A 26,366-nucleotide genomic window follows, 5' to 3' on the forward strand; every position below is an offset into this window, starting at 1 on the left:
GTAAGGTTCTCAATCCATCATTTTGTCTAAATACCATTTAAATACAGGGTTTTATTCACGACAAGAAAGCCACACACATATAAAAGAGACGGATGGCTTCGTGCTCATTCCAATTAACCATTGTCCCAATGATGGAAAGAAGGAAATCCTTCCAGCCATTACATTACAATGACTCATTTGTCTGTGGACCCGGGGTCAGTGACAGACCACACAACGCACAGACCTAATTACAGACAGAGCAGGTTAATTAAATAGGAAGGGAACATCGGCCACCATAAGAAATCTTTAAAAGTAAAAAAAATAAGGGCCAACCTTTCTGCAGTGTAATGACAGACAAAGAGAAAAGTGACATCAGTGGACAGAGAGGAGCTGTGGTAAGAGACTAGAATGCTGACTGGCTTATGACAGAAAGTGTCACTATACATGGAACACTGAGCAGTCAACTTAAAGTGGAACTGACAACATTGTTGGCAGAATAGATGGATGCAGTTTAATGTATGATTCATATAATTCACCAATACATTTCTTGGTAGTCTGAACAATATTGCTATCAGGTTGGTACATTGTTTGCTGCCTCCATTCGGGATGCACTGTTTCAGTTTCAATGTCTCAATAATTTGGTAAAAACGAACATATGTAACAAAGGCTGGGAATGTCATTTGGTTAGCTAGCAAGAATTTGAACAACTGTTATCCAGTTAGCATATCTCTTGCATTTGCAAATTCCCTCTGGCTAGCTACTCCAATTTCAGAGCACTCTCATCTGAGTGCCAGAGCCCAGAATAACTGATGAATTTACATACGCGCAACACCTATTGAATATGATCGGTGTCAGTAAACGTAGGCAAAAAAAGTAATAGTAAACGCTATAGATAACATGTAAACAGCCTAACCAACTCTGCTAGGGTGAGAAAAATGGTCAGTGTGAGGTGTTCTCTCATTTGTGTCTGTAAGTAGCTAGCTAGCAAGCTAACCATCTTTAGCCAGTAAGCTTGGGTGCTTGGTTGGGACAAGCATGTATTGGCAGAAAAGCTGCAGAAGACTACAATTCCCCATCGTTTATCAGTGCAATTTTGAAGGCCAACTAGCTGAAAAGTTTGATAGGGTTTATAAAATGTTCCTTCGTTAGATTTTATCTCGTCTTGCTCTGGCTAGCATTAGTTGTTCATCTTGTTGATGTGCATAACTGAGGGAGAGATAGCCTACCTTTTCATGTTGTTTGATCAAAAGAACTGTAAAGTTCCCAAATGTAAGACGACTCCCGTGGTATTTAGATATTTGCAGAAATCCATTCAGGTGTATTTTGTGGCATTTGGCGATTGTGTTCTACAGGTCTAAAGTCTTGCTGTTGCAACTTCCTGTAAACACACTGTCCAGTTCAAAGTGAATGATGGCAGGCCTGTGTGACAAATGGCTTATTTGCCTACAGTAGCCCGGTCCTGGACAAGACAGAAGTTTTTATTCTATTTTATTTACTGCACTGTCTATTAATTGTCCAAACTTACGTCTGCTTCCCCACTCTATATTGCTATAGAATTTTCACAAACGCTGTATTTTATGTCATTCCCAAACATTCTAAGAATTTATGAAAATGTGAAAATGGCCATATCTAAGTGGTCGCCTGTCAGATAATGTAAAAAAAATAATAAAGTGTCATATTCTTACTGGGGGTTTATATGAACAGATTTTAATAAGATTTAATGTTGCTAAAATGCTGTCAGTTGATCTTTGAGGACAAATGTGAAAAGAGAGAGTGTGCAAAGCTGTCATCAAGGCAACGGGTGGCTACTTTCAATTATCTAAAATCTAAAATATATTTTCATGTGTTAAACAATTTTTGGGTTACTACATGATTCCATATGTGTTATTTCATAGTTTTGATGTCTTGACAATTATTTTACAATGTATAAAATAGTACAAATAAAGTAAAACCCTTGAATGAGTAGGTGTGTCCAAACTTTTGACTGGTACTGTATCTCTATATGACATGCCTCTAATGTGAACCGATTCAGGAAACGAGGCGTATGAATTTGTTCTTAACTGACTTGCCTAGTTAAAAATTAGTTCAATGAAGGCTTTAATCTATTTGAGCTGGTCAGTCTGTGTTGGTAATCCTTTTGAACGCAGCTTTTTTTATTTAAATGTAGCTGCATAAGTGTTGTTCTTCACTTTCTGGAGGATCGAGTTTTGAAATAGAGTATGATAGCTAAAGAGATGGGAAAACACCTGTTTCCAGATTACGTCTTCAAACTAAGGACATTTGTGGTATGGATCGGTGACAGGGAGACGCGTCCATCATGCATGATGACGTATACGGGTAAAATAGTCTAGCTAGCTACATTTTCAGATATTACACTTTTCTAATTTTGACAGAAAGTGGTTTCATTTCAAGCTAAAGTGTACTGTTAGCTAGTGTTAGCTGCCTGGCTCCCTAGCTAACGTTTGGTGGCTGGCTCATAAGCTAACGTGATCTTACATGTTGTTTACCTAGCTAGGTTCCTTGTTTACCTAGGTAGCTAGCTACATGTCTTAAGATAAAGTGTACAACACCCATTGACTATGGCCAGTGTCAGTAAACGTCTGCAAAAAAACAATGAAATTGTTGTAAGCAGAGCTGGTTAGGCTATTTTCATGTCATCCAGAAGGAAAACACATCAGCCAGAGCATCAAGCACGCGCTCTGAATGCAACGAGATGGGTGGGGCTAAAGCTTAAGAGGGTGTGAACAATGCTAAATGGGTGTAGACAAAGAAGAGCTCTCTCACTGAAACACTAAAATGTCATTTTCTCAAAAGTGAGTTTACAAGTTTATCAACTTTCAAAGCAGAATTATTTTCCCATTGTTCCTCAAATGCAGTGTATGATATACCATTTTGTAGCTCTGAGTCTCTACTTTTATCCAACGTAAAAAACAGAAATTCTAATTTTGCTTCATAAGACCAAATCCAGGTGGTGAGTCACCTATCTCCTTCCATTGTTTGTTTTCCCCCAAAATTACCTTTCTCTTCAGCTAGAGAGCTCTTTATGGGAGAATCCTAATTGCATACTCCTCACATCCTCTCACCTCGTCTCCTTCTCAAAACCCATTGGAAGAGAAAGTAAGAGGGGAGAAACCTCTGGCTTTCTCATCCAATGGGTTTTGAGAATGAGGCGAGGAGGGAGGACACGAGGAGTATGCATTTGAGATTCTCCCCATCTATCCCTGCCCACTTTCCAGACCCCCCCCCCCCCCCACACACACACACACACACACACACACACACTGCATTTGCCCTCCACCTCCAATGTACATGACCTTCACACTCCATCTGTTAGTGGCATTTCCAGCGCCAGCTCCTGCCCTGCTACAGTGCAGTGCACCACATCAGCAGGTGATGCACGAAGCAGTGCTGAATATCTGAAGGTCCAGTGTGTCACTACTAATGTGGAGACATATGTTTAAAAAAATTGATTACATTGAAATGACAGCTAAAACAATATTCTAATGTGAGAAGCAGTCAAGCAGTAACTTCCCTAGCTACCAGATGGCGTCAACAGTTGCTTGTCATATTGTACTGTACACGCTCAAGGATGTACAGCTGCTGAAGGGGATGAATCTCACTGATGTGTGGTGAAGCAATGCTCCCACTGAACATGAAATCCTGTCTTTACTGTGCAGTTACTAGATAGCTAAAGAGCTATGGCTGTCATTGTTGATCCTTCTGTTAAATCACTGAATTATTGTTGTACATGGACTAATCATATACTACTGGCAGATCATGTAAAAATCCCTTCACGATAAGTCCAATATATCCATTCTATAGTCCATTTATTGTACAATGAACATCAACTGGTTGGAATCAACCTGCGTAGTGCGAACACAAGGCGTCTGTTAAGATCAGACTAAAATCCATCATGCTCCTGCAGGCAGGGTTCAAGACTATAGCGCCACCTGTTGGTTTGTCTGCGCCACTTAATCCCCTCTGAAGAGGTGAAGTGGTGATGCTTTGACTCGTGTGGTTGATCATGACAGGAGCCTGCTCATTGACACCACTCATCCCAGCTAGCGGGTTCAAGAACAACACAAGACACTGTCTACTACACTAAGGACTCCCACACAGTCACTCCAGCACAACTGTTATATTTACATCTATGACAAATAAATATGTAAAAACAGTCACAATATAGTCCTAATGCGTGGTAGAGTTCATATAGTCCATGTACAACTATACTATCGTCGTCCTGTCCACAAAATATTTCAAGCTTCACAGTCAGTATTCTACACTGGTCAGCTGACTATTTTAGTCCCTGAAGTTTAGTGGGGTGGATGAGACAATAGCATGAGACAGTAGGTTGTCCTGTCTCCTCTAATATTCACAACTAGTCTGTAACAGCGAGAGCACAGCTCCTCAGACCAGAAGACTGACAGAGATGCCCCACAGTCAATACAAAAAAGATCCATGTCCAGTGTGGTCCAATAGCCTCCAGTCAAGTTAAGGACAGATAGTGAGACAGACATGCACCACAGACAGTCAGGGGTTCAGGTGGTCCACAGCCAGAACACAGTACACAAAACCTTACCTTCTTGGAGAAGTGAGATTTGACTGAGTTCCCCATGGTAAAGTCCCTCTCGATGTGTGTTGTGTCTCTAACCGTGTCTGTGTTAGTATGTCTGTGTGGTGTGTGTGCATGTGTATGCGTATGTGTTTGCATGTGCATGTGTTTCTATGCATGCATGGGATAAAGAGAAAGGGGGTTCAGTGGGTCACAAACTAAGACAAAAGGGAATTTAGGGGGAGAGGGAGACACACAGAGAGAAAGAAAGAGCGGGAGAGTGAGGTTGCACAAGATCCACAGAAGACCTAGAGGGAAGGACACTGGGAGTCACGGTGAGAGAGGGAAGAGGGGAGGGAAACTGAAATGGAGGAAAGCAAAGAAATACAACAAAGAATGAAAGATCAGAGAGACAAAGACATGAGAGGGAGAGGAGGCAGGCATGCGTGTCTTAGCAAGATGCAAGCGCTCAAAGTAGAAAATGCAAGATTGCTTATTCATTAGCTCACCATCCTCTCTCTCCCTTAGCCTCTCTCTCTCTTTTTCTCCCTCCCTCTCTCGTCTCTCTCCCTCACTCTGTTCCACAGTTTCAAACCATCTCTGCAAAGAGAGAGAGTGACAAAGAAGCTTGTTCGGACAAGCATATTACCTTCCCCCGAGCAAGATACTGGAGACACTAATCCAAACACACACACGCGCATACACTCGATTAAACACACTCACAGATGTGGAGCTAAAAATATAACACACCCTCTCTCTCTCTTCCCCCTCTCTTTTTCCCTCCCTCTTTCCCCTATTTCCCCTCTCCCCCTCTCTCTACCCCCTCTCTCTCCCTCCTCTCTCTCCCCTTCTCTCTCCCCTCCTCTCTCTCCCCCCTTCTCTTTCCCCCCTCTCTCCCCTCCTCTCTCTCCCCCTCTCTCTTCCCTCCTCTCTCTCCCCTTCTCTCTTCCCTCCTCTCTCTTCCCTCTTCTCTCTCCCGCTTTCTCTTACACACGTATGCACACACACAGAAGAGTACGTTCCTCACAAAGTAATTTTAAGCTAGAAGGGACAGTATTGAGATCAAAGCTCTACAAAATACACAAGAATTGAACATAAAAGGCATGTGGATGATGGACCACACACACACACACACGCATACATACATGTACAACACACACCACAAATCACTGCACACTTGTTATATATCTACGGGGCTCTGAGCGTTTAGGCAATAAGCACCACATGTATGCTGATAGCAATCTCTGCAATCACTTGCAGTGGCTGCCACTGGTCAATCGTTTCCCATAGTTACACACCAAGGTCCTTTCTCTCGTCTATCCTCTACCTCTTTTATTCATTTATTCTCTGTCTGCCTCTCTGTTCTACTCCTGATGATTCATCCAGCCTCTCACCGGAGGCTCATTGTGAACATCAGAACACATCAGAACACATCAGAAATCAGACACAGGAACCGTTGGCTCTCATAATGTCAGCCCAGTGTGTGCACAGACACAACACACACACACACACACACACACACCACACACACACACACACACACACACACCTGTTTATGTGCCGATTCACATAAACAATAATGCTCACTGTGTTCACCTCCTGATATACACTCATCCATACAACATCCCTCTATATGTTCCTTTCATAACAAGGCACAGTCAGCACACAAAGGAAAGCATGCATTAGTATTTCCATACACACATTCACACACATGCAGACACATACCGTTTGCCACGGGAGAGACATGCCACTAATTCTAAGAGGAAATGTGATGTTAATAATTGCTTTTGCAGTTTAATGAAGATTTGAGGTCAAAGATAATCCCATTTGATCCAGTGCCATCTAGTGAGCTAAATGAGTTGGGAGAGGAGACTGGACTGGTAGGGCTGGTAGCATCATCTCTCATGATTCTGCCATGGCATGTCTTTTTTCTCATTCCATGTATGTACTATACTACAGTACTGTATGTGAGTGTGGGTTCACTCTGTAACCTCCATATGATGATGAATATATCTGTCTTACAGTCCATTTTTAGTTCCTCATCCAATTGCCTATAATTATTACCGTATTATAATGCTACCTTAATATTCACATCAATATTCACAATTCAGATACAGATGTTCTTCTGAGATATTACATTAATAATGTACTTTATACCTTATATTTTAGTTTCATCTGGGGTAGATATTGAAGAATGGATAACCTGTATGTCTGGCTCCTTATGGAGAAGAGCAGAGCCTGAGAAACAAGTTGATTTGGGATGATGACCTTACAGCATCTGTATGTGAAAATCACCCGAGGAGGATTCAGTCAGTGACCTGTAAACAGCCCAAGTAGGGAGAGACTATGTTAACCATTATGGTGACGACATACCATATCAACCCCTGAGTTGAAATAACAGCCTTTTTAATTAAAGTCTGAGGTTAAATAGGTTGTTTTTATGGCAATGAAAGTATAATCTTTCATTTGAAACTAATTCATTCCATGCTAGGAATAGTTAAGTGAGAAGCTCATGAAAATATTTTGCCTTTTTTTAAAGGAGAATGGATGAGGAGTAGTTTGCTGTCAACATTTCAAATAGCATAGCACATAGTATCATAATACAACCTTAGCTAAAATTACTATTCTCTTCCTCTGCCTCTTGTCTCTGTGTCCCCTTTCACTCTCTCTCCTTTCCCTGTCTCCCAATCTCCCTGTCTCACTGTTTCCCTCTCTCCCTGATTTCCTCTTCCAGTGGCTACGGAGAGCCTCGGGTTCTCATGAATATTCATCATTATCACTCACACACATAAACACACACTTGCACGCACATGAGCACAGACACACACGTCTTTACACAGTCTCTTGAATTTCACGGTCTAATCCTTCACATTTCAATGGGGATTTAACTGAATAGTGAAAATGTCTACCTCCTTCACAACGATCCATTAATGAACTCTATAAATACCCATCTGTGGCTATAAATAGTCTTTGGGCTATAAACATATTGAAGACAGAAATTACAGTTGATACGACAATACTTATACATATATCATGGCAGCCTTTCCACACCTCCTTTTCCCTTCCCTTTACCACCCAGTCCTTTCATTTTTCACTCTCTTTCCCATCATCCATGCTCTCTTTCTTTCCTGTCATCCATGCTCTCTCTCTCCATTTTCTCTGCCCCCTCTTTCCTCTTTCCCTTTCAGACCTCATCAAGGTCAGTATGACCTGGCAGGAGAGAGGGAGGGAGAGATGGTGAGGAAGACAGGGAATGATGGAGCGAGGGTCAGAGAACTAATAAAAAAGGGAAAGGAATGAGACTGACAAAGGAGAGAGGGACACACAGAGAGAGAGAGAGAGAGAGAGAGATGACATTTGAAATGTCTCTATTCCTTTAGAACTTTGGGAGTGTAATGTGTACTGTTCTTTTTTTGAGAGAGAGAGAGAGAGAGAGAGAGTGTGGGGGGGGGGGGTCCATAGAGTGAAAGATAGGCTTGTGTGTGGCTGCTCGGACATGGAAACCCATTTCATGAAGCTCCCGACGAACAGTTCTTGTGCTGGACGTTGCTTCCAACGGATGTGACTAAAATAGCCGAATCCACTAATTTGAACGGGTGTCCACATACTTTTGTATATATAGTGGACATGTCTGTCATTGAAGAACCCTATGCCATGATTAGATAGTGTGAGTTTTTTACCAACATTTCTCTTTTATATCATTTTACATTGAATAAGCTGTGTGTTTTAGGGTTTCTAGTTATAGTTTAATACAAATGCTTGACACACATTGAATCGTACAAACAGACACACACTCTCTGACTTACAGTACATATTGTGAGCAGCCACCATCATCTGGTGGTGTCATCGCAGAGGTGATTAGGCATTGGTGAAAAACAATCATCCATTTACTTCTCTGCCCAGACTTCCAAAGAATGTTTTTCTTTCTTCAGAAGTGGTAGCTTAAGGTAAAAAAAAGTAAGGGTCGCAACTTTGGTTTTCGAAATGAGGGGGGACATAATATATATGTGTATATTTTTTAAACACTCCAAACAGCCTACCCGACCGCTCAGAGAAGTCTACATGGTCCTAAAGCACACCGTTGCCTTGTTTCGTATCACATTCCAATGATACAACTGGGGGGGACAAAAATGCAATTTCAGAATGTGGAGGGGACATGTCCCCCCTGTCCCCAGTGAAAGTTACGTCCCTGAATAAAGTACTCAATACAACAGTGAAAGCTGTGAATAGACTGCTGTAACCTGTATTGGTCTATAAATGGAAAGAGTTGGAAATTGTAGCCTACATACAATAATTCAAGTATGACTACATTGACAATGCGCAGTCTGCTATGTATGACACAGATTAATAGAAAATATGAAAGCAGTTATGTTTGTGATAATTATGATCCCTGTGAATTGAGTGTATGACCCACTGGACACAGACGTCAATTCAATGTCTATTCCACGTTGGTTCATTGAAATGACGTAGAAACAACGTTGATTCAACCAGTGTGTGCCCAGTGGGGAGTGTAATGATGAGTATGGAGAGTATAGTGTAATGATGTGTTAGTGTTGTTTTATTTATATCTATGCATGAATTCATACGTCTAGACAGGGATGTTGTATTTATATCAAGATTTTCCTTTATTGATAGGAATCATTAATCATTAAACACTCATTATTTTCATGTCCAATTCTCACAATGCCCTCTCATCCCTTTACTCAAAACGCACCCCTCCTCATCCCTTTACTCATAATGCTCACCTCATCCCTTTACTCATAATGCCCACCTCATCCCTTTACTCATAATGCCCACCAACTATTCCCTTTCCTCATAATGCCCCCTCATCACTTTCTTCATAACACCCCCCTCTTTATTCCTTTCCTCATAATGCCCCCTCCTCATCACTTTCTTCATAATGCCCCCTGCTCATTCCTTTCCTCATAATGCCGCCCTCATTCCTTTCCTCATAACACCCCCCTCCTCATCCCTTTACTCATAATGCCCCCTCCTCATCCCTTTACTCATAATGCTCACCTCATCCCTTTACTCATAATGCCCACCTCATCCCTTTACTCATAATGCCCACCAACTATTCCCTTTCCTCATAATGCCCCCTCCTCATCACTTTCTTCATAAAGCCCCCTCCTCATTCCTTTCCTCATAATGCGCCCTCCTCATCACTTTCTTCATAATGCCCCCTCATTCCTTTCCTCATAATGCCCCCCTCCTCATCCCTTTACTCATAACACCCCCCTCCTCATCCCTTTACTCATAATGCCCCCTCCTCATCCCTTTACTCATAATGCCCTCTCCTCATCCATTTACTTTTTTTAATTTTTAATTTTATTTAACTGTTATTTAACTAGGCAAGTCAGTTAAGAACAAATTGTTGTATATATTTCAATTTTATTCTCAATCTCTTTTCTATTTTAAATCAATTATACCTTCCGGTAACCTGCCTCACCCAATGTGATATGGAACTGCTATTTTTGTTGTTGTTGACCTTATAGCTAGAACCACCTAGCCATCAGAAGCTAACCAGCTAATTAGCTACAAGCTATTTAGTCATTGTTAACCACTGCTAGCGGCCTTTACCTTCTGCACAGATACCAGCCCTTTTTTAGCCTGGATAATACTTGCCAGCCTACCAGTATCGGACTGTTTCTCCACTACAACGTCGGATTCTTGCCGTAAACCCTGGACCATTACTGCTGATCTTACATTTACATTTTAGTCATTTAGCAGACGCTCTTATCCAGAGCGACTTACAGTAGTGAATACATACATTTCATTTCATTTCATGCATTTTTTTGTACTGGCCCCCCGTGGGAATCAAACCTACAACCCTGGCGTTGCACACACCATGCTGGCGTTGCAAACACCAAGCTCTACCAACTGAGCCACAGGGAAGATCTTCACAGCTAGCTAGCTGCCACCGAGTGACCCAGTACCGAAGCTAGCCCTGAGCCAGGCCAGGCCCACCTCCCGGCCGACTCAGTTGTTGGCTTGGATCCTTTGTCGACACGGCGCCCCGCCGCACCACCACGACTGGTCTGCTGACGAATACTCCATCCGCTGTACCTTCAACCGGCCTCTGTCGGACGTCGGAACAGACTCTTCTACTAGCCCCGGCCTGCTAACTTTAAACGCTGTGTCGCCCATATGCTAGCATAGTAGCGACTTCTCCGCGGCTTCCCTATTCCATCTATTGCTGTCCCCTGGACCCTATGATCACTTGGCTACATAGCTGATGCCTGCTGGACTGTCCATTAATCACGGTACTCCATTCTGTTTATTTTTGTTTATCTGTCGGCCCCAGCCGCGAACTCAGGCCCTGTGTGTAGTTAACCGACCCTCTCTGCCCATTCATTGCCATTTTACCTGTTGTTGTTGTCTTGGCTGATTAGCTGTTGTTGTCTTACCTGTTGTTGTCTTAGCTAGCTCTCCCAATCAACACCTGTGATTGCTTCATGCCTCGCTTTATGTCTCTCTCAAATGTCAATATGCCTTATATACTGTTGTTTAGGTTAGTTATCATTGTTTTAGTTTACAATGGAGCCCCTAGTTCCACTCATCATACCTCTGATACCTCCTTTGTCCCACCTCCCACACATGCGGTGACATCACCCATTATAACCAGCATGTCCAGAGATGCAACCTCTCTTATCATCACTCAGTGCCTGGGCTTACCTCCGCTGTACCCGCACCCCACCATACCCCTGTCTGCACATTATGCCCTGAATCTATTCTACCACGCCCAGAAATCTGCTCCTTTTATTCTTTGTCCCCAACGCTCTAGACGACCAGTTTTGATAGCCTATAGCCGTACCCTTATCCTACTCCTCCTCTGTTCCTCGGGTGATGTGGAGGTAAACCCAGGCCCTGCGTGTCCCCAGGCACCCTCATTTGTTGACTGCTGTGATCGAAAAAGCCTTGGTTTCATGCATGTTAACATCAGAAGCCTCCTCCCTAAGTTTATTTTACTCACTGCTTTAGCACACTCCGCCAACCCTGATGTCCTTGCCGTGTCTGAATCCTGGCTTAGGAAGGCCACCAAAAATTCAGAGATTTCCATACCCAATGTCAACATTTTCCGTCAAGATAGAACTGCCAAAGGGGGGGAGTTAGCCTGCAAAGTTCTGTCATACTTTCCAGGTCTATGCCCAAACAGTTCGAACTTCTAATTGAATGGTTAGTGAGGGAGGCCCTGCTCTCTCACTTCCCCAGTTGTTTAGTTAATTTTCATTCCAATCTCCTTTGCATTAGCGTAGCCTCTCCTGTAGCCTGTCAACTATGTGTCTGTCTATCCCTGTTCTCTCCTCTCTGCACAGGCCACACAAACGCTTCACACCGCGTGGCCGCTGCCACTCTAACGTGGTGGTCCCAGCGTGCACGACCCACGTGGAGTTCCAGGTCTCCGGCAGCCTCTGGAACTGCCGGTCTGCGGCCAACAAGGCAGAGTTCATCTCAGCCTATGCTACCCTCCAGTCCCTCGACTTCTTGGCGCTGACGGAAACATGGATTACCACAGAAAACACTGCTACTCCTACTGCTCTCTCCTCGTCTGACCACGTGTTCTCGCATACCCCGAGAGCATCTGGTCAGCGGGGTGGTGGCACTGGAATCCTCATCTCTCCCAAGTGGACATTCTCTCTTTCTCCCCTGACCCATCTGTCTATCTCCTCCTTTGAATTCCATGCTGTCACAGTCACTAGCCCATTCAAGCTTAACTTCCTTATCATTTATCTTCCTCCAGGTTCCCTTGGAGAGTTCATCAATGAGCTTGACGCCTTGATAAGTTCCTTTCCTGAGGATGGCTCACCCCTCACAGTTCTGGGTGACTTTAACCTCCCTACGTCTAGCTTTGACTCATTTCTCTCTGTATCCTTCTTTCCACTCCTCTCCTCTTTTGACCTCACCCTCTCACCGTCCCCCCCTACTCACAAGGCAGGCAATACACTTGACCTCATTTTTACTAGATGCTGTTCTTCTACTAATCTCATTGCAACTCCCCTCCAAGTCTCCGACCACTTCCTTGTATCCTTTTCCCTCTCGCTCTCCTCCAACACTACTCACTCTGCCCCTACTCAGATGGTATTGCGCCGTCGCAACCTTTGCTCTCTCTCTCCTGCTACTCTCTCCTCTTCCATCCTATCATCTCTTCCCTCTGCTCAACCTTTCTCCAACCAATCTCCTGATTCTGCTTCCTCAACCCTCCTCTCCTCCCTTTCTGCATCCTTTGACTCTCTATGTCCCCTATCCTCCCGGCTGGCTCGGTCCTCCCCTCCTGCTCCGTGGCTTGACGACTCATTGCGAGCTCACAGAACAGGGCTCCAGGCAGCCGAGCGGAAATGGAGGAACACTAGCCTCCCTGCGGACCTAGCATCTTTTCACTTCCTCCTCGCTACATATTCTTCCTCTGTTTCTGCTGCTAAAGCCACTTTCTACCACTCTAAATTCCAAGCATCTGCCTCTAACCCTAGGAAGCTCTTTGCCACCTTCTCCTCCCTCCTGAATCCTCCCCCCCCACCCACTCTCTGCGGATGACTTCGTCAACCATTTTGAAATGAAGGTTGACGACATCCGATCCTCGTTTGTTAAGTCAAACGACACCGCTGGTCCTGCTCACATTGCCCTACCCTATGCTTTGACCTCTTTCTCCCCTCTCTCTCCAGATGAAATCTTGCGACTTGTGACGGCCGGCCGCCCAACAACCTGCCCGCTTGACCCTATCCCCTCCTCTCTTCTCCAGACCATTTCCGGAGACCTTCTCCCCTACCTCACCTCGCTCATCAACTCATCCTTGACCGCTGGCTACGTCCCTTCCGTCTTCAAGAGAGCGAGAGTTGCACCCCTTCTCAAAAAACCTACACTCGATCCCTCCGATGTCAACAACTACAGACCAGTATCCCTTCTTTCTTTTCTCTCCAAAACTCTTGAGCGTGCCGTCCTTGGCCAACTCTCTTGCCATCTCTCTCAGAATGACCTTCTTGATCCAAATCAGTCAGGTTTCAAGACTGGTCATTCAACTGAGACTGCTCTTCTCTGTGTCACGGAGGCTCTCCGCACTGCTAAAGCTAACTCTCTCTCCTCTGCTCTTATCCTTCTAGACCTATCTGCTGCCTTTGATACTGTGAACCATCAGATCCTCCTCTCCACCCTCTCCGAGTTGGGCATCTCCGGCGCGGCTCACTCTTGGATTGCGTCCTACCTGACAGGTCGCTCCTACCAGGTGGCGTGGCGAGAATCCGTCTCCGCACCACGTGCTCTCACATCTGGTGTCCCCCAGGGCTCAGTTCTAGGCCCTCTCCTATTCTCGCTATACACCAAGTCACTTGGCTCTGTCATATCCTCACATGGTCTCTTCTATCATTGCTACACAGATGACACACAATTAATCTTCTCCTTTCCCCCTTCTGATAACCAGGTGGCCAATCGCATTTCTGCATGTCTGGCAGACATATCAGTGTGGATGACGGATCACCACCTCAAGCTGAACCTCGGCAAGACGGAGCTGCTCTTCCTCCCGGGGAAGGACTGCCCGTTCCATGATCTCGCCATCACGGTGGACAACTCCATTGTGTCCTCCTCCCAGAGTGCTAAGAGCCTTGGCGTGACCCTGGACAACACCCAGTCGTTCTCCGCTAACATCAAGGTGATTCCCTGATCCACCTCAACGCAGACGACACCATTCTGTATACTTCTGGCCCTTCCTTGGACACTGTGCTAACTAACCTCCAAACGAGCCTCAATGCCATACAACACTCCTTCCATGGCCTCCAACTGCTCTTAAATGCTAGTAAAACCAAATGCATGCTTTTCAACCGTTCACTGCCCTCACCCGCCCGCCCGACTAGCATCACCACCCTGGACGGTTCTGACCTAGAATATGTGGACAACTATAAATACCTAGGTGTCTGGCTAGACTGTAAACTCTCCTTCCAGACTCATATTAAACATCTCCAATCCAAAATAAAATCTAGAATCGGATTTCTATTTCGCAACAAAGCCTCATTCACTCACGCCACCAAACTTACCCTCGTAAAACTGACTATCCTACCGATCCTCGACTTCAGCGATGTCATCTAGAAAATAGCTTCCAATACTCTACTCAGCAACTGGATGCAGTTTATCACAGTGCCATCTGTTTTGTTACCAAATCACCTTATACCACCCACCCCTGCGACTTGTATGCTCTAGTTGGCTGGCCCTCGCTACATATTTGTCGCCAGACCCACTGGCTCCAGGTCATCTATAAGTCTATGCTAGGTAAAGCTCCGCCTTATCTCAGCTCACTGGTCACGATAACAACACCCACCCGTAGCACACGTTCCAGCAGGTATATCTAACTGATCATCCCCAAAGCCAACACCTCATTTAGCTGCCTTTCCATCCAGTTCTCTGCTGCCAGTGAATGGAACGAATTGCAAAAATCGCTGAAGCTGGAGACTTATATTTCTCTCACCAACTTTAAACATCAGCTATCTGAGCAGCTTACCGATCGCTGCAATTGTACATAGTACATCTGTAAATAGCCCACCCAATCTACCTACTTCATCCCCATACTGTTTTTATTTTACTTTTCTGCTCTTTTGCACACCAGTATCTCTACTTGCACATCATCATTTGCTCATTTACCACTCCAGTGTTAATCTGCTAAATTGTAATTCTTCACTACTATGGCCTATTTATTGCCTACCTCCTCATGCCTTTTGCACACTGTATATAGACTTTCTTGTTTTCTACTGTGTCATTGACTTGTTTTTTGTTTATTCCATGTGTAACTCTGTGTTGTTGTCTGTGTCACACTGCTTTGCTTTATCTTGGCCAGGTCACAGTTGTAAATGAGAACTTGTTCTCAACTAGCCTACCTGGTTAAGTAAAGGTTAAATAAAAAAAATAAAAGAGTAAAAGGATGAGGGGGGCATTATGAGGAAAGTGATGAGGAGGGGGGCATTATGAGGAAAGTGATGAGTAGGGGGGAGTTGTGAGGAAAGGGATGAGGAGTGGGGCATTATGTGTAAAGGGATGAGGAGGGGGCGTTTTGAGGAAAGGGATGAGTAGGGGGGCATTATGAGGAAAGGGATGAGTAAGGGGGCGTTAAGAGTAAAGGGATGAGGAGGGGGGTGTTATGAGGAAAGGGATGAGGGGGTATTATGAGTAAAGGGATGAGGAGGGGGCATTATGAAGAAAGTGATGAGGAGGGGGCGTTTTGAGGAAAGGGATGAGGGGGGCATTATCAGGAAAGGGATGAGGAGGGGGGCATTATGAGGAAAGGGATGAGGGGGACATTATGAAGAAAGTGATGAGGGGGCGTTTTGAGGAAAGGGATGAGGAGGGGCACGTTCCAGGCTGTATCACAACCGGCCATGATTGGGAGTCCCACAGGGCGGCGCACAATTGGCCCAGCGTCGTCCGGGTTTGGCTGGGCCCGTCTGAAGTTTGCTAGAGAGCATTTGGATGATCCAGAAGAGGATTGGGAGAATGTCATATGGTCAGATGAAACCAAAATAGAACTTTTTGGTAAAAACTCAACTCGTCGTGTTTGGAGGACAAAGAATGCTGAGTTGCATCCAAAGAACACCATACCTACTGTGAAGCATGGGGGTGGAAACATCATGCTTTCGGGCTGTTTTTCTGTAAAGGGACCAGGACGACTGATCCGTGTAAAGGAAAGAATGAATGGGGCCATGTATCGTGAGATTTTGAGTGAAAACCTCCTTCCATCAGCAAGGGCATTGAAGATGAAACATGGCTGGGTCTTTCAGCATGACAATGATCCCAAACACACCTCCCGGGCAACAAAGGAGTGGCTTCGTAAGAAGCATTTCAAGGTCCTGGAGTGGCCTAGCCAGTCTCCAGATCTCAACCCCATAAAAAATCTTTGGAGGGAGTTGAAAGTCCGTGTTGCACAGCGACAGCCCCAAAACATCACTGCTCTAGAGGAGATCTGCATGGAGGAATGGGCCAAAATACCAGCAACAGTGTGTGAAAACCTTGTGAAGACTTACAGAAAACGTTTGACCTGTGTCATTGCCAACAAAGGGTATATAACAAAGTATTGAGATAAACTTTTGTTATGGACCAAATACTTATTTTCCACCATAATTTGCAAATAAATTCATTAAAAATCCTACAATGTGATTTTCTGGATTTATTTTTCTCATTTTGTCTGTCATAGTTGAAGTGTACCTATGATGAAAATTACAGGCCTCTCTCATCTTTTTAAGTGGGAGAACTTGCACAATTGGTGGCTGACTAAATACTTTTTTGCCCCACTGTATATGGATGTATGATCTCTGTGGTTCCTTATAGTTGTTCAGAGTAAACTCTGACGACACTGTATGCAATTGTCCTACTCTGCCCACCCCCACAGGTCATCACACATAGATGTGACCCCCTTCCTAGAGGCTTCCTTGGCTGGTTTGATCTGTTTGGATATCTTAGTTTTACTACCTTTCGTGTGGTCTGTGGATTGGACAACAATTAATTTTGAATACAAACAAGTCATATCTGGTATAAATGGAATGAATGTCTGTTTTCTCTCTTATCTTGATATTTTCTAGTTTCCTAGGCTTCTATGAATCTGGCCTTGTAGGCATCTCTTTGTTCATGCTTTGTCTTGTAACTTAACCTTAGGACCTATATGCCTAGAATTATGTTTTGTTAATAATGGAAGTATTGCCTTGTAACTTAAGCTTTATTGTCACGATTCCCACCGACGGTGGCGCCCCCTCCTGCTCGGGTGGCGCTGGGCGGTCGTCGTCACCGGCCTATTAGCTGCCACCGATTCCCTTTGCTTTTCCCTTTTTTTTATTTCTCACACCTGTGGTAAATTAGCCATTAGAAGGGCTATTTAGGTTAGCTGGCCCGCTCCTTTTCGTGCGGGATTAATTGTTGTTTCCGACTGTCTTGTTCATGTTCGGCTTGGCATTGTCATACTTTATTTATTCCCCTGTGTTTGGGAACTTTGATTTTCTTTCTCAAAGTGTTATTAAAAGAACAACACTCCCAGTGCTCGTTGCTTCCTGCGCCTCATTCCTAATCACAACTACCAACGCCGTTACAGAATCCCGCACCACCATAAAGGTATGGAATCAGCGGAAGCAGCGAGCACTCCTCTGCCCTCGATGGAGGAACGCGTGCTCCACCACACGACAGTCCTACATCGCATTGGATCGGCCATGGACCAGATGATGGAGAGGATGGACCGATGGGAGAGAAGTGGTATCCTCTCTCCACCTCCACCTCCCCCGATACAGCCATCTGCGCCTCCCATGACGTCTGGCTCTGGCGCGCTTCGTTTGGCGCTCCCGAGGGAGTACGATGGGGCGGCGGCTGGGTGCCAGGGGTTTTTGCTCCAGCTTGAGCTGTACCTGGCCACCGTCAGACCTGCTCCCACGGGGGAGGAGAGCGTGAGTGCCCTCGTTTCCTGCCTGACGGGCCGAGCTCTGGAGTGGGCTAATGCGGTCTGGAACGGTCCAGACTCGGCGAGGGACCACTACCCAGAGTTCACCCGCCGCTTTCGGGCCATGTTCAACCACCCTCCGGAAGGAAGAGCGGCGGGTGAGCGGCTGTTCCACCTCAGGCAGGAGACGAGGAGTGCGCAGGACTTCGCACTGGAGTTCAGGACCTTGGCTGCTGGGGCGGGGTGGAACGACAGGGCCCTCATAGACCACTACCGCTGCAGTCTCCGGGCGGACGTCCGCAGGGAGCTGGCCTGTCGAGACACAGCTCTGTCCCTGGATGAGCTGATTGATATGTCCATACGTCTGGACAATTTGCTGGCTGCCCGCGGGCGTTCGGAGAGGGTCCTGTCCGTTCCACCCCCGTGCACCCCCCCTCCTACCCCTATGGAGGTGGGAGGGGCCGTGCCAAGGGGCACCGGAGGAGGTGGCTCCTCCTGCACCAGCTGTGGTCGGAGAGGACACACGCCCGACCGGTGCTGGAGGAGCCAGTCTGGGAGTCGAGATGGCAGGCAGAACACTTCTCGGTCACCTCAGGTGAGTCAGCACCAGATTCACCCAGAACCCCCTGTTGGTCACGTGTTTTTACCTGTTTTTTTTACAAAATTTTTCCCCTCTTCCCAGCATAGGGCGCTAGTCGATTCAGGCGCAGCTGGGAATTTTATGGACCGTGGACTTGCCATCAAGCTGGGCATTCCGCGGGTGCCGTTAGATTCCCCCTTCCCTGTGCACTCCCTAGATAGCCGACCATTAGGGTCAGGGCTAGTCAGGGAGTCTACGGTGCCACTGGACATGGTAACGCAGGGGAATCATATGGAACGCATTCGTTTTTTCCTTATTGATTCGCCTGCGTTTCTGGTGGTGCTGGGGGTCCCCTGGCTGGCTGGTCACAATCCCCGTATTTCGTGGAAACAGGGGGTTCTCCAGGGGTGGTCAGAGAAGTGTTCAGGGAGGTGTCTAGGAGTTTCCATAGGTGCCACGTCGGTGGAGAGTCCAGAACAGGTGTCCACCGTGTAAAAAGAGGGCGACTAAATTACCACCTCATCGACAGGGGGATTGTGCGATAGATCTCCAGGTAAACGCTGCGCTTCCCAGGAGTCACGTGTACCCCTTGTCACAGGAGGAGACGGCGGCTATGGAGACATATGTCACGGAATCCCTGGGACAGGGGTACATTCGGCCCTCCATCTCACCCGCTTCCTCGAGTTTCTTTTTTGTGAAGAAAAAGGAGGGAGGTCTGCATCCGTGCATCGATTACCGAGGTCTAAACGCTATCACGGTGGGATTTAGTTACCCACTACCTCTCATCGCTTCGGCGGTGGAATAATTTCACAGAGCACAGTTCTTCACAAAATTGGATCTCAGGAGCGCGTATAATCTGGTGCGTATCAAGAAGGGAGACGAGTGGAAAACCGCCTTTAGTACCACATCAGGCCATTATGAGTACCTCGTCATGCCGTATGGGTTGAAAAATGCTCCAGCCGTCTTTCAATCCTTTGTTGACGAAATTCTCAGGGACCTGCACGGGCAGGGCGTGATTGTCTATATCGATGACATTCTGATATATTCCGCCACCCGCTCCGCGCATGTGTCCCTGGTGCGCAAGGTGCTTGGTCGACTGCTGGAGCATGACCTATACGTTAAGGCTGAGAAATGTGAGTTTTCCAAACGAGCCGTCTCCTTTCTGGGTTATCGCATTTCCACCACGGGGGTAGTGATGGAGTGTGACCGCGTTAAGGCCGTGCGTAATTGGCCGACTCCAACCACGGTGAAGGAGGTGCAGCGGTTCTTAGGCTTTGCCAATTACTACCGGAGGTTTATCCGGGGTTTTGGCCAGGTAGCGGCTCCCATTACCTCACTGCTGAAGGGGGGGCCGGTGCGTTTGCGATGGTCGACGGAGGCAGACGGAGCCTTCAAGAGGTTGAAGGCGCTGTTCACCGACGCACCCGTGTTGGCGCACCCGGACCCGTCTTTAGCGTTCGTAGTGGAGGTGGATGCATCCGAGGCTGGGGTGGGTGCCGTGCTATCACAGCGCTCAGGTACGCCATCGAAACTCCGCCCCTGCGCTTTCTTTTCGAAGAAGCTCAGTTCGGCGGAGCGTAACTACGATTTGGGGGACAGGGAGTTGCTAGCGGTGGTTAAAGCTCTGAGGGTGTGGAGGCACTGGCTTGAGGGGGCTAAACACCCCTTTCTCATCTGGACCGACCACCGAAACCTGGAGTACATCTGGGCAGCGAGGAGACTGAATCCACGTCAGGCGAGGTGGGCCATGTTCTTCGCCCGGTTTAGGTTTACCATCTCCTATAGACCGGGTTCCCTGAATACTAAGGCCGACGCGCTGTCCCGTCTCTATGACACGGAGGACCGGCCCATCGATGCAACTCCCATCATTCCAGCATCTAGGCTGGTGGCACCAGTGGTATGGGAGGTGGACGCGGACATCGAGCGGGCATTGGTGTTGGAACCTGCGCCTGCGCAGGTGCCCGTAGGGCGCATGTATGTGCCGCTCGGTGTTCGTGATCGTTTGATTCGGTGGGCGCACACGCTACCTACTGCGGGTCATCCTGGTGAGGCGAGGACAGTGCGGGGTCTAAGGGGGAAGTACTGGTGGCCCACCTTGGCTAAGGACGTGAGGTCCTATGTCTCTTCCTGTTCGGTGTGTGCCCAGAGTAAGGCTCCTAGGCATCTACCGAGAGGGAAGTTACAGCCCCTCCCCGTTCCACAACGACCATGGTCGCACCTGTCCATCGACTTCTTAACAGATCTTCCCCCCTCTCAGGGGAACACGGTGATTCTGGTGGTTGTGGATCGGTTCTCTAAGTCCTGCCGTCTCCTCCCATTGCCCGGTCTCCCTACGGCCCTGCAGACTGCGGAGGCCCTATTTACCCACGTCTTCCGGCACTACGGGGTGCCGGAGGACATTGTCTCTGATCGAGGTTCCCAGTTCACATCCAGGGTCTGGAAAGCGTTTATGGAGCGGCTGGGGGTCTCGGTCAGTTTGACCTCCGGTTATCACCCCGAGAGCAATGGGCAGGCGGAGAGGGTGAACCAGGAGGTGGGCAGGTTCCTGAGGTCGTATTGCCAGGACCGGCCAGGGGAGTGGGCGAGGTATATTCCCAGGGCTGAATTAGCCCAGAACTCACTTCGCCACTCCTCAACTAACATATCACCCTTTCAGTGTGTGTTAGGTTACCAGCCGGTCCTGGCACCATGGCACCAGAGCCAGACCGAGGCTCCTGCGGTGGAGGACTGGGTCCAGCACTCCAAGGAGACCTGGAGAGCCGTCCAGAACTCACTAAAGGAGGCCAGTGCGCGGCAGAAGAGGAGTGCTGACCGCCACCGCAGTGAGGCGCCCGTGTTCGCACCGGGAGACAGGGTCTGGCTCTCGACCCGGAACCTGCCCCTCCGCGTGCCCTGCCGGAAGCTGGGGCCGCAGTGTGTGGGGCCCTTCAAAGTCCTGAGGAGGATAAACGAGGTGTGTTATCGGTTGCAACTCCCTTCCTATTACCGTATTAACCCCTCGTTTCATGTGTCTCTCCTCAGGCCGGTGGTAGCTGGTCCCCTTCACGAAGATGAGGTGCCGGAGGTCCCTCCACCCCCTCTGGACATCGGGGGGTCCCCGGCGTACAGCATACGGGCCATTCTGGACTCGAGACGCCGGGTGAGGGGCCTGCAGTACCTCGTGGACTGGGAGGGGTACGGCCCGGAGGAGAGGTGCTGGGTGCCGGCGGCGGACGTCCTGGACCCATCTATGTTGAGGGAGTTCCACCACCTCCGTCCGGATCGCCCTGCCCCTCGCCCTCCGGGTCGACCTCGAGGCCGGTGTCGGCGCGCTGCAGGAGCCGCGCGTCAGGAGGGGGGGTACTGTCACGATTCCCACCGACGGTGGCGCCCCCTCCTGCTCGGGTGGCGCTCGGCGGTCGTCGTCACCGGCCTATTAGCTGCCACCGATTTCCTTTGCTTTTCCCTTTTTTTTATTTCTCACACCTGTGGTAAATTAGCCATTAGAAGGGCTATTTAGGTTTGCTGGCCCGCTCCTTTTCGTGCGGGATTAATTGTTGTTTCCGACTGTCTTGTTCATGTTCGGCTTGGCATTGTCACACTTTATTTATTCCCCTGTGTTTGGGAACTTTGATTTTCTTTCTCAAAGTGTTATTAAAAGAACAACACTCCCTGTGCTCGTTGCTTCCTGCGCCTCATTCCTAATCACGACTACCAACACCGTTACATTTATGCCTTGTATGTGAACCCGTTTAATTTAGAAAGTTATTAAATAATACTTGCATTTTGCCATCACTTCTCATGACCATTCCTTGATCTTACTCAGCTAAACGCCTAATGCTTGCTTGCATATTTTCCTCACGTGTGCTCCCTCTACGGCCTCTAGATCACCAGGCTGCTCGTTAGGGCGCACACCTGTCACCAGTGTTAGGCGCATAATGACACTCACCTAGACTCCATCACCTCCTTGATTTCCTGCCCTTTATATGTCACTTCCTTTAGTTTCTTCCCCAGTCCTCATTGTTCCTGTTCCTGTTCCATGTCGGTGCGCTGTTCGTGTTTCTTGTTTTGTTCTTTTATTTATTAAATGTATTCACTACCTGAACTTGCTTCCCGACTTTCAGCGTACATCGTTACAATTTTAATTATCTTTATGGAGTCAGATATAGTTTTAATAGACTTTGTCCATTAATTGCATAGTCTTATTACAGGTCGCATGTAAGGTACATATACACATATCAAATATTACCCTGCTACAAAAGCATGCTATTTATATGGATGCTTGAGATAATATGTTTTCTTATGCAGGAATCCCTGCTTTAGTCACCAATTTGCAAACTGGCTTTGTCAGGTAGCGCGTTAGCCAAAGGATTTGAATATTTTTACTACCACACTGTTCTCCTCCACTCTCTCATAATCAGGTCTTGGGAGTGTTATATTTAGCTTCCACTGGCAGAGAATGAGTTCTGTAGGGAGACCTTGGTGTTACATAAGAAAAATATGAAATATATAATGTCAGTGGGTACATTCTCACTCCATATCAAAACATTTATTCAAAGTATACTTGTGCCAGGGCCAATAAAAAGATATGATAAGATAGATAGGATAAGATAGATATGATAGATAGGATAAGGTAGATATGATATGACATGTAAATGTCACCTAATAGATTATCACAACCAAAGATCCAAACACACACATGCACCTATGTGCACACACAGGCAGGTACACACACACACACATCTTTGTATCAGACAAACAGAACATCTTGCAATATCTAGACACCACCACACAACTCAGTTGAATTGAAACTTTGCTATTACGTAATTGGACACAAACACTGCATATCCAGTTATAGATCTGATAGTACTGAAATAGTCAGAGCTTTCTGACAGTAACTAGCATCAAGTGACACAGTCCCCTTGCATACTTTTTCTGCTCAAAAACTCCTCCAGCTAAGCAATTGCACAGCCAAGTGAGTGAGAAATAGACAGATATTGTCATTAAAGGTCCTTCAATATTCCCATTTCAAAGCACAATGACTGGATAGAGTGATAGAGGGCTACTGCATCGTGTCTCACTGTGGAGCAGATTGAGATACTGTAGGCACTATAGAGCACAGCAGTGCTGCATAGATTGGGGTTTGCTGCCTAGAACTCCTGTGACTGATTGAAGCTCTGGCCTGGTTTGAGTGAAGTTATTTCTGGCACACATTAACACATGGGAAACGTGTTGTCTCCTTCTGAGCTTTCTATCTCCCTTAGCACTGAAACTAATAGCTCAGCGCCACAGGAAGAAAACAACGGCTAGCCTACTGATGGAGAGCAACAGAGGCACTATAGGAACGGGGTTATTTGATGAGGACTTTGAGGAGGACCTTTGTATTAGTCGAGGGTAGAGGAGATGGGATGCAGGAATGAAGAGATGGAGAAGCACCCTTCTTTTGCCATCCACAATCACCTATCCATCTTCTGGTGTACGGCCCCAAAGTCTGGCAAGGATGATACCTTTTCCTTACCCAAATGATCACTTAAAAAAAAACTTGATGTGAGTGTGACTTACCACAAATAGCTGTGTGTGTGTGTGTGTGTGTGTGTGTGTGTGTGTGTGTGTGTGTGTGTGTGTGTGTGTGTGTGTGTGTGTGTGTGTGTGTGTGTGTGTGTGTGTGTGTGTGTTCAGCACAGCTACAATTTCCACAGGATTGGAAAGTTGATCCACCTGCCATTGCTCAGGTGACAGACATGATGAGAGTATCCTTATTCATATCACCACACATGACAGGCTGCCACCCCCTCCATCAAACTAATTACCAGATACACAGATAAGTGAAATTTGGACTCAAAGGTATCTACATTTTTGATATGGTCAGCTGGGGTGAATGGGTGTCAAGTCATATTTGGCTTGGGTTCCTGCTCTACCTGTCCCTCACCTTTGACCCTACCATACCAATCTGACACTGTGAAGCATTCTCATTTTGTCATGCTTGAGCTGTCTAAACTATATAATCTGACCTATAGGCTACTACTCATATCTATCCAACGGTCTTGTTTCAAATACATTGGAATATTTTAGGAAAAATCTTTGGGAAATGTTAGTGCACTGTGCAGTTGGAGAAATCCAGAATCCCAGCCTTCTGTTGTCACGCATCCTATAGCTATTGCAACTACCTGCTCTGAACGAAAGGTTCATCCTTCATTTCTGTGTTATGAATTACTATTTAATGGTGTTACACAACAAAACACCTTCGCGTTTATTCGTGCATAATAGAGCCGTTAATGCCAAAATGCATCAAATGGTCAATTGTGTAAATGAAGTTGAATCTTTTTGCATTTAGAAATTATAATTCAAATTGACCCTTGAAATGAAATGGAGTTTAGGTCGCGCGGCGTTTTTTGGCAAATGCACATACATGAATTGCCTATTGTGACTAATAATCCCCAGTCTACTTGTTGAATCCTTGAGCTGACTTTGAATGTTTGTTCGAGAGTAGGCAGGCTAATCAATGTGTTGTAGTGCTGTCTACACACGGATTTACCTACCTGCCCGAAGACTGATTTCACTATCGGATGCAGATTGGAGTCATGTTCAGGTGGAGCTGTGCTGAGTCTTTTGGCGGTGCGGCTGGTAAGGGGACCGGGCACTGGCGTGGACGATGCCGGTGGGTCAGCGTTTATACTCGTGGACGACCCAGCATTTATTCTGTCCTTTGATTCAAAAAAGTACGCAGTATCGTCGGATTGTTTTGTAAAGGATGGAGTTGGCGAGGACCTCCGGTCCGGACGTGGGTTCCCGTGGTGATGCGCAGGCGGCAGGTCACATTTGGAGGTGTTGTGATGGTGGTGGTGTGGGTGGAGGTGTCTGGACGACTTACTGCGGTCTTTCCCACTGCGATCCATCCGCTCTTTCATTTCTTCCTGTCTGTAGCCGTCATCGTAGTGGTTGCTGTGTTGTTGGAAGTGGTGGGAATGTCCCCGTTTATCACCTCCATTCCTGTCTGTCCTGCCACCAGCATGCCTCGGTTGACAAAGCGGTCTGCGCGCGCTTGCCTCGCACTCATCGCTCCAACACGGCTCGTCAGGTACACTGCTACCTCCGTCGGGTTGATGATGATGACTGCGGTGGCTGCGCGACCCATGATGCTCAGAATGATGTGCGGATCTGCGACTCACCGGTACCGCTGAAGATCTCAACAGAGAGGTAGTAGATTCGCTCTTGGGAAGAGAGGAGCTCATTGCCGTGTGCCGTTATTTTTACCTTAATGTATTACTGTGTGCAGATAACAGGACAAGACTGAAGGTCGTGTGAAGACAGTTGCAGGTGCTGGGCATTTAGCCGGTATACTGTGTAGTCAGGGCAGTCTATTGGATCTCCTCTCAGTAGCCTATTCGCGCGTCTCTACAGCCTAGGCTACAGTGCAAACTAGGAACACCCACCCACTGTGAAATGAGAAAGTTCTGAATGCCACCTGCTATTGTATAGATGCGAGGCTACGTGTCATACGAAGTGACGAATCAGTCGCTTCTATACACACGCAGAACGCATCAGTGAATTTGGGTGGCTTTGGAGGGGGATTTTATAGTTGCCTGCTACGCGGCGTACCGTACACTGTCCTCGCGCAAAGTTCGTTAGGTCCCGCGTCACCACAGATTATAATGAACCGTAAAAGAGCCGTATATCATTATAATTAGTCATTGCTTTACTCATTCATCTCGACCCGGGGGGTCGTGAGGTTGAGCATCACATGTGAAGCAAGATAATAGGTGAGAGGGGTACGAAATTGTTTTTACTTCACTGCCTTGCCAGAACAATTGTCAATCAAAGTTTTTTTGTTCAGTTATTGATTAAAATACCTAACTAGAACTGCATCTCTTGGACAAATATTC

The 26,366-nt window shown here is 46.8% G+C and overlaps 1 protein-coding gene across 1 annotated transcript in view; it reads right to left on the bottom strand.

The window, feature by feature from the left end:
• Positions 1 to 26,012, bottom strand: part of LOC106568232 (calcium-binding protein 1) — a 34,299-nt gene extending 8,287 nt beyond the window's left edge. The window contains exon 1 of the mRNA XM_014138391.3: positions 25,023 to 26,012. Within this exon, the coding sequence (XP_013993866.1) occupies positions 25,023 to 25,715 (693 nt within the window). The 5' untranslated portion in view covers positions 25,716 to 26,012. The remainder of the gene's footprint in view (positions 1 to 25,022) is intronic.
• Between the last annotated feature and the right edge of the window lie 354 nt (positions 26,013 to 26,366).

The sequence above is a fragment of the Salmo salar genome, chromosome 13 (assembly GCF_965601325.2).
Source record: "Salmo salar chromosome 13, fSalSal1, whole genome shotgun sequence".
NCBI classification, from domain to species: Eukaryota; Metazoa; Chordata; class Actinopteri; order Salmoniformes; family Salmonidae; genus Salmo; species Salmo salar.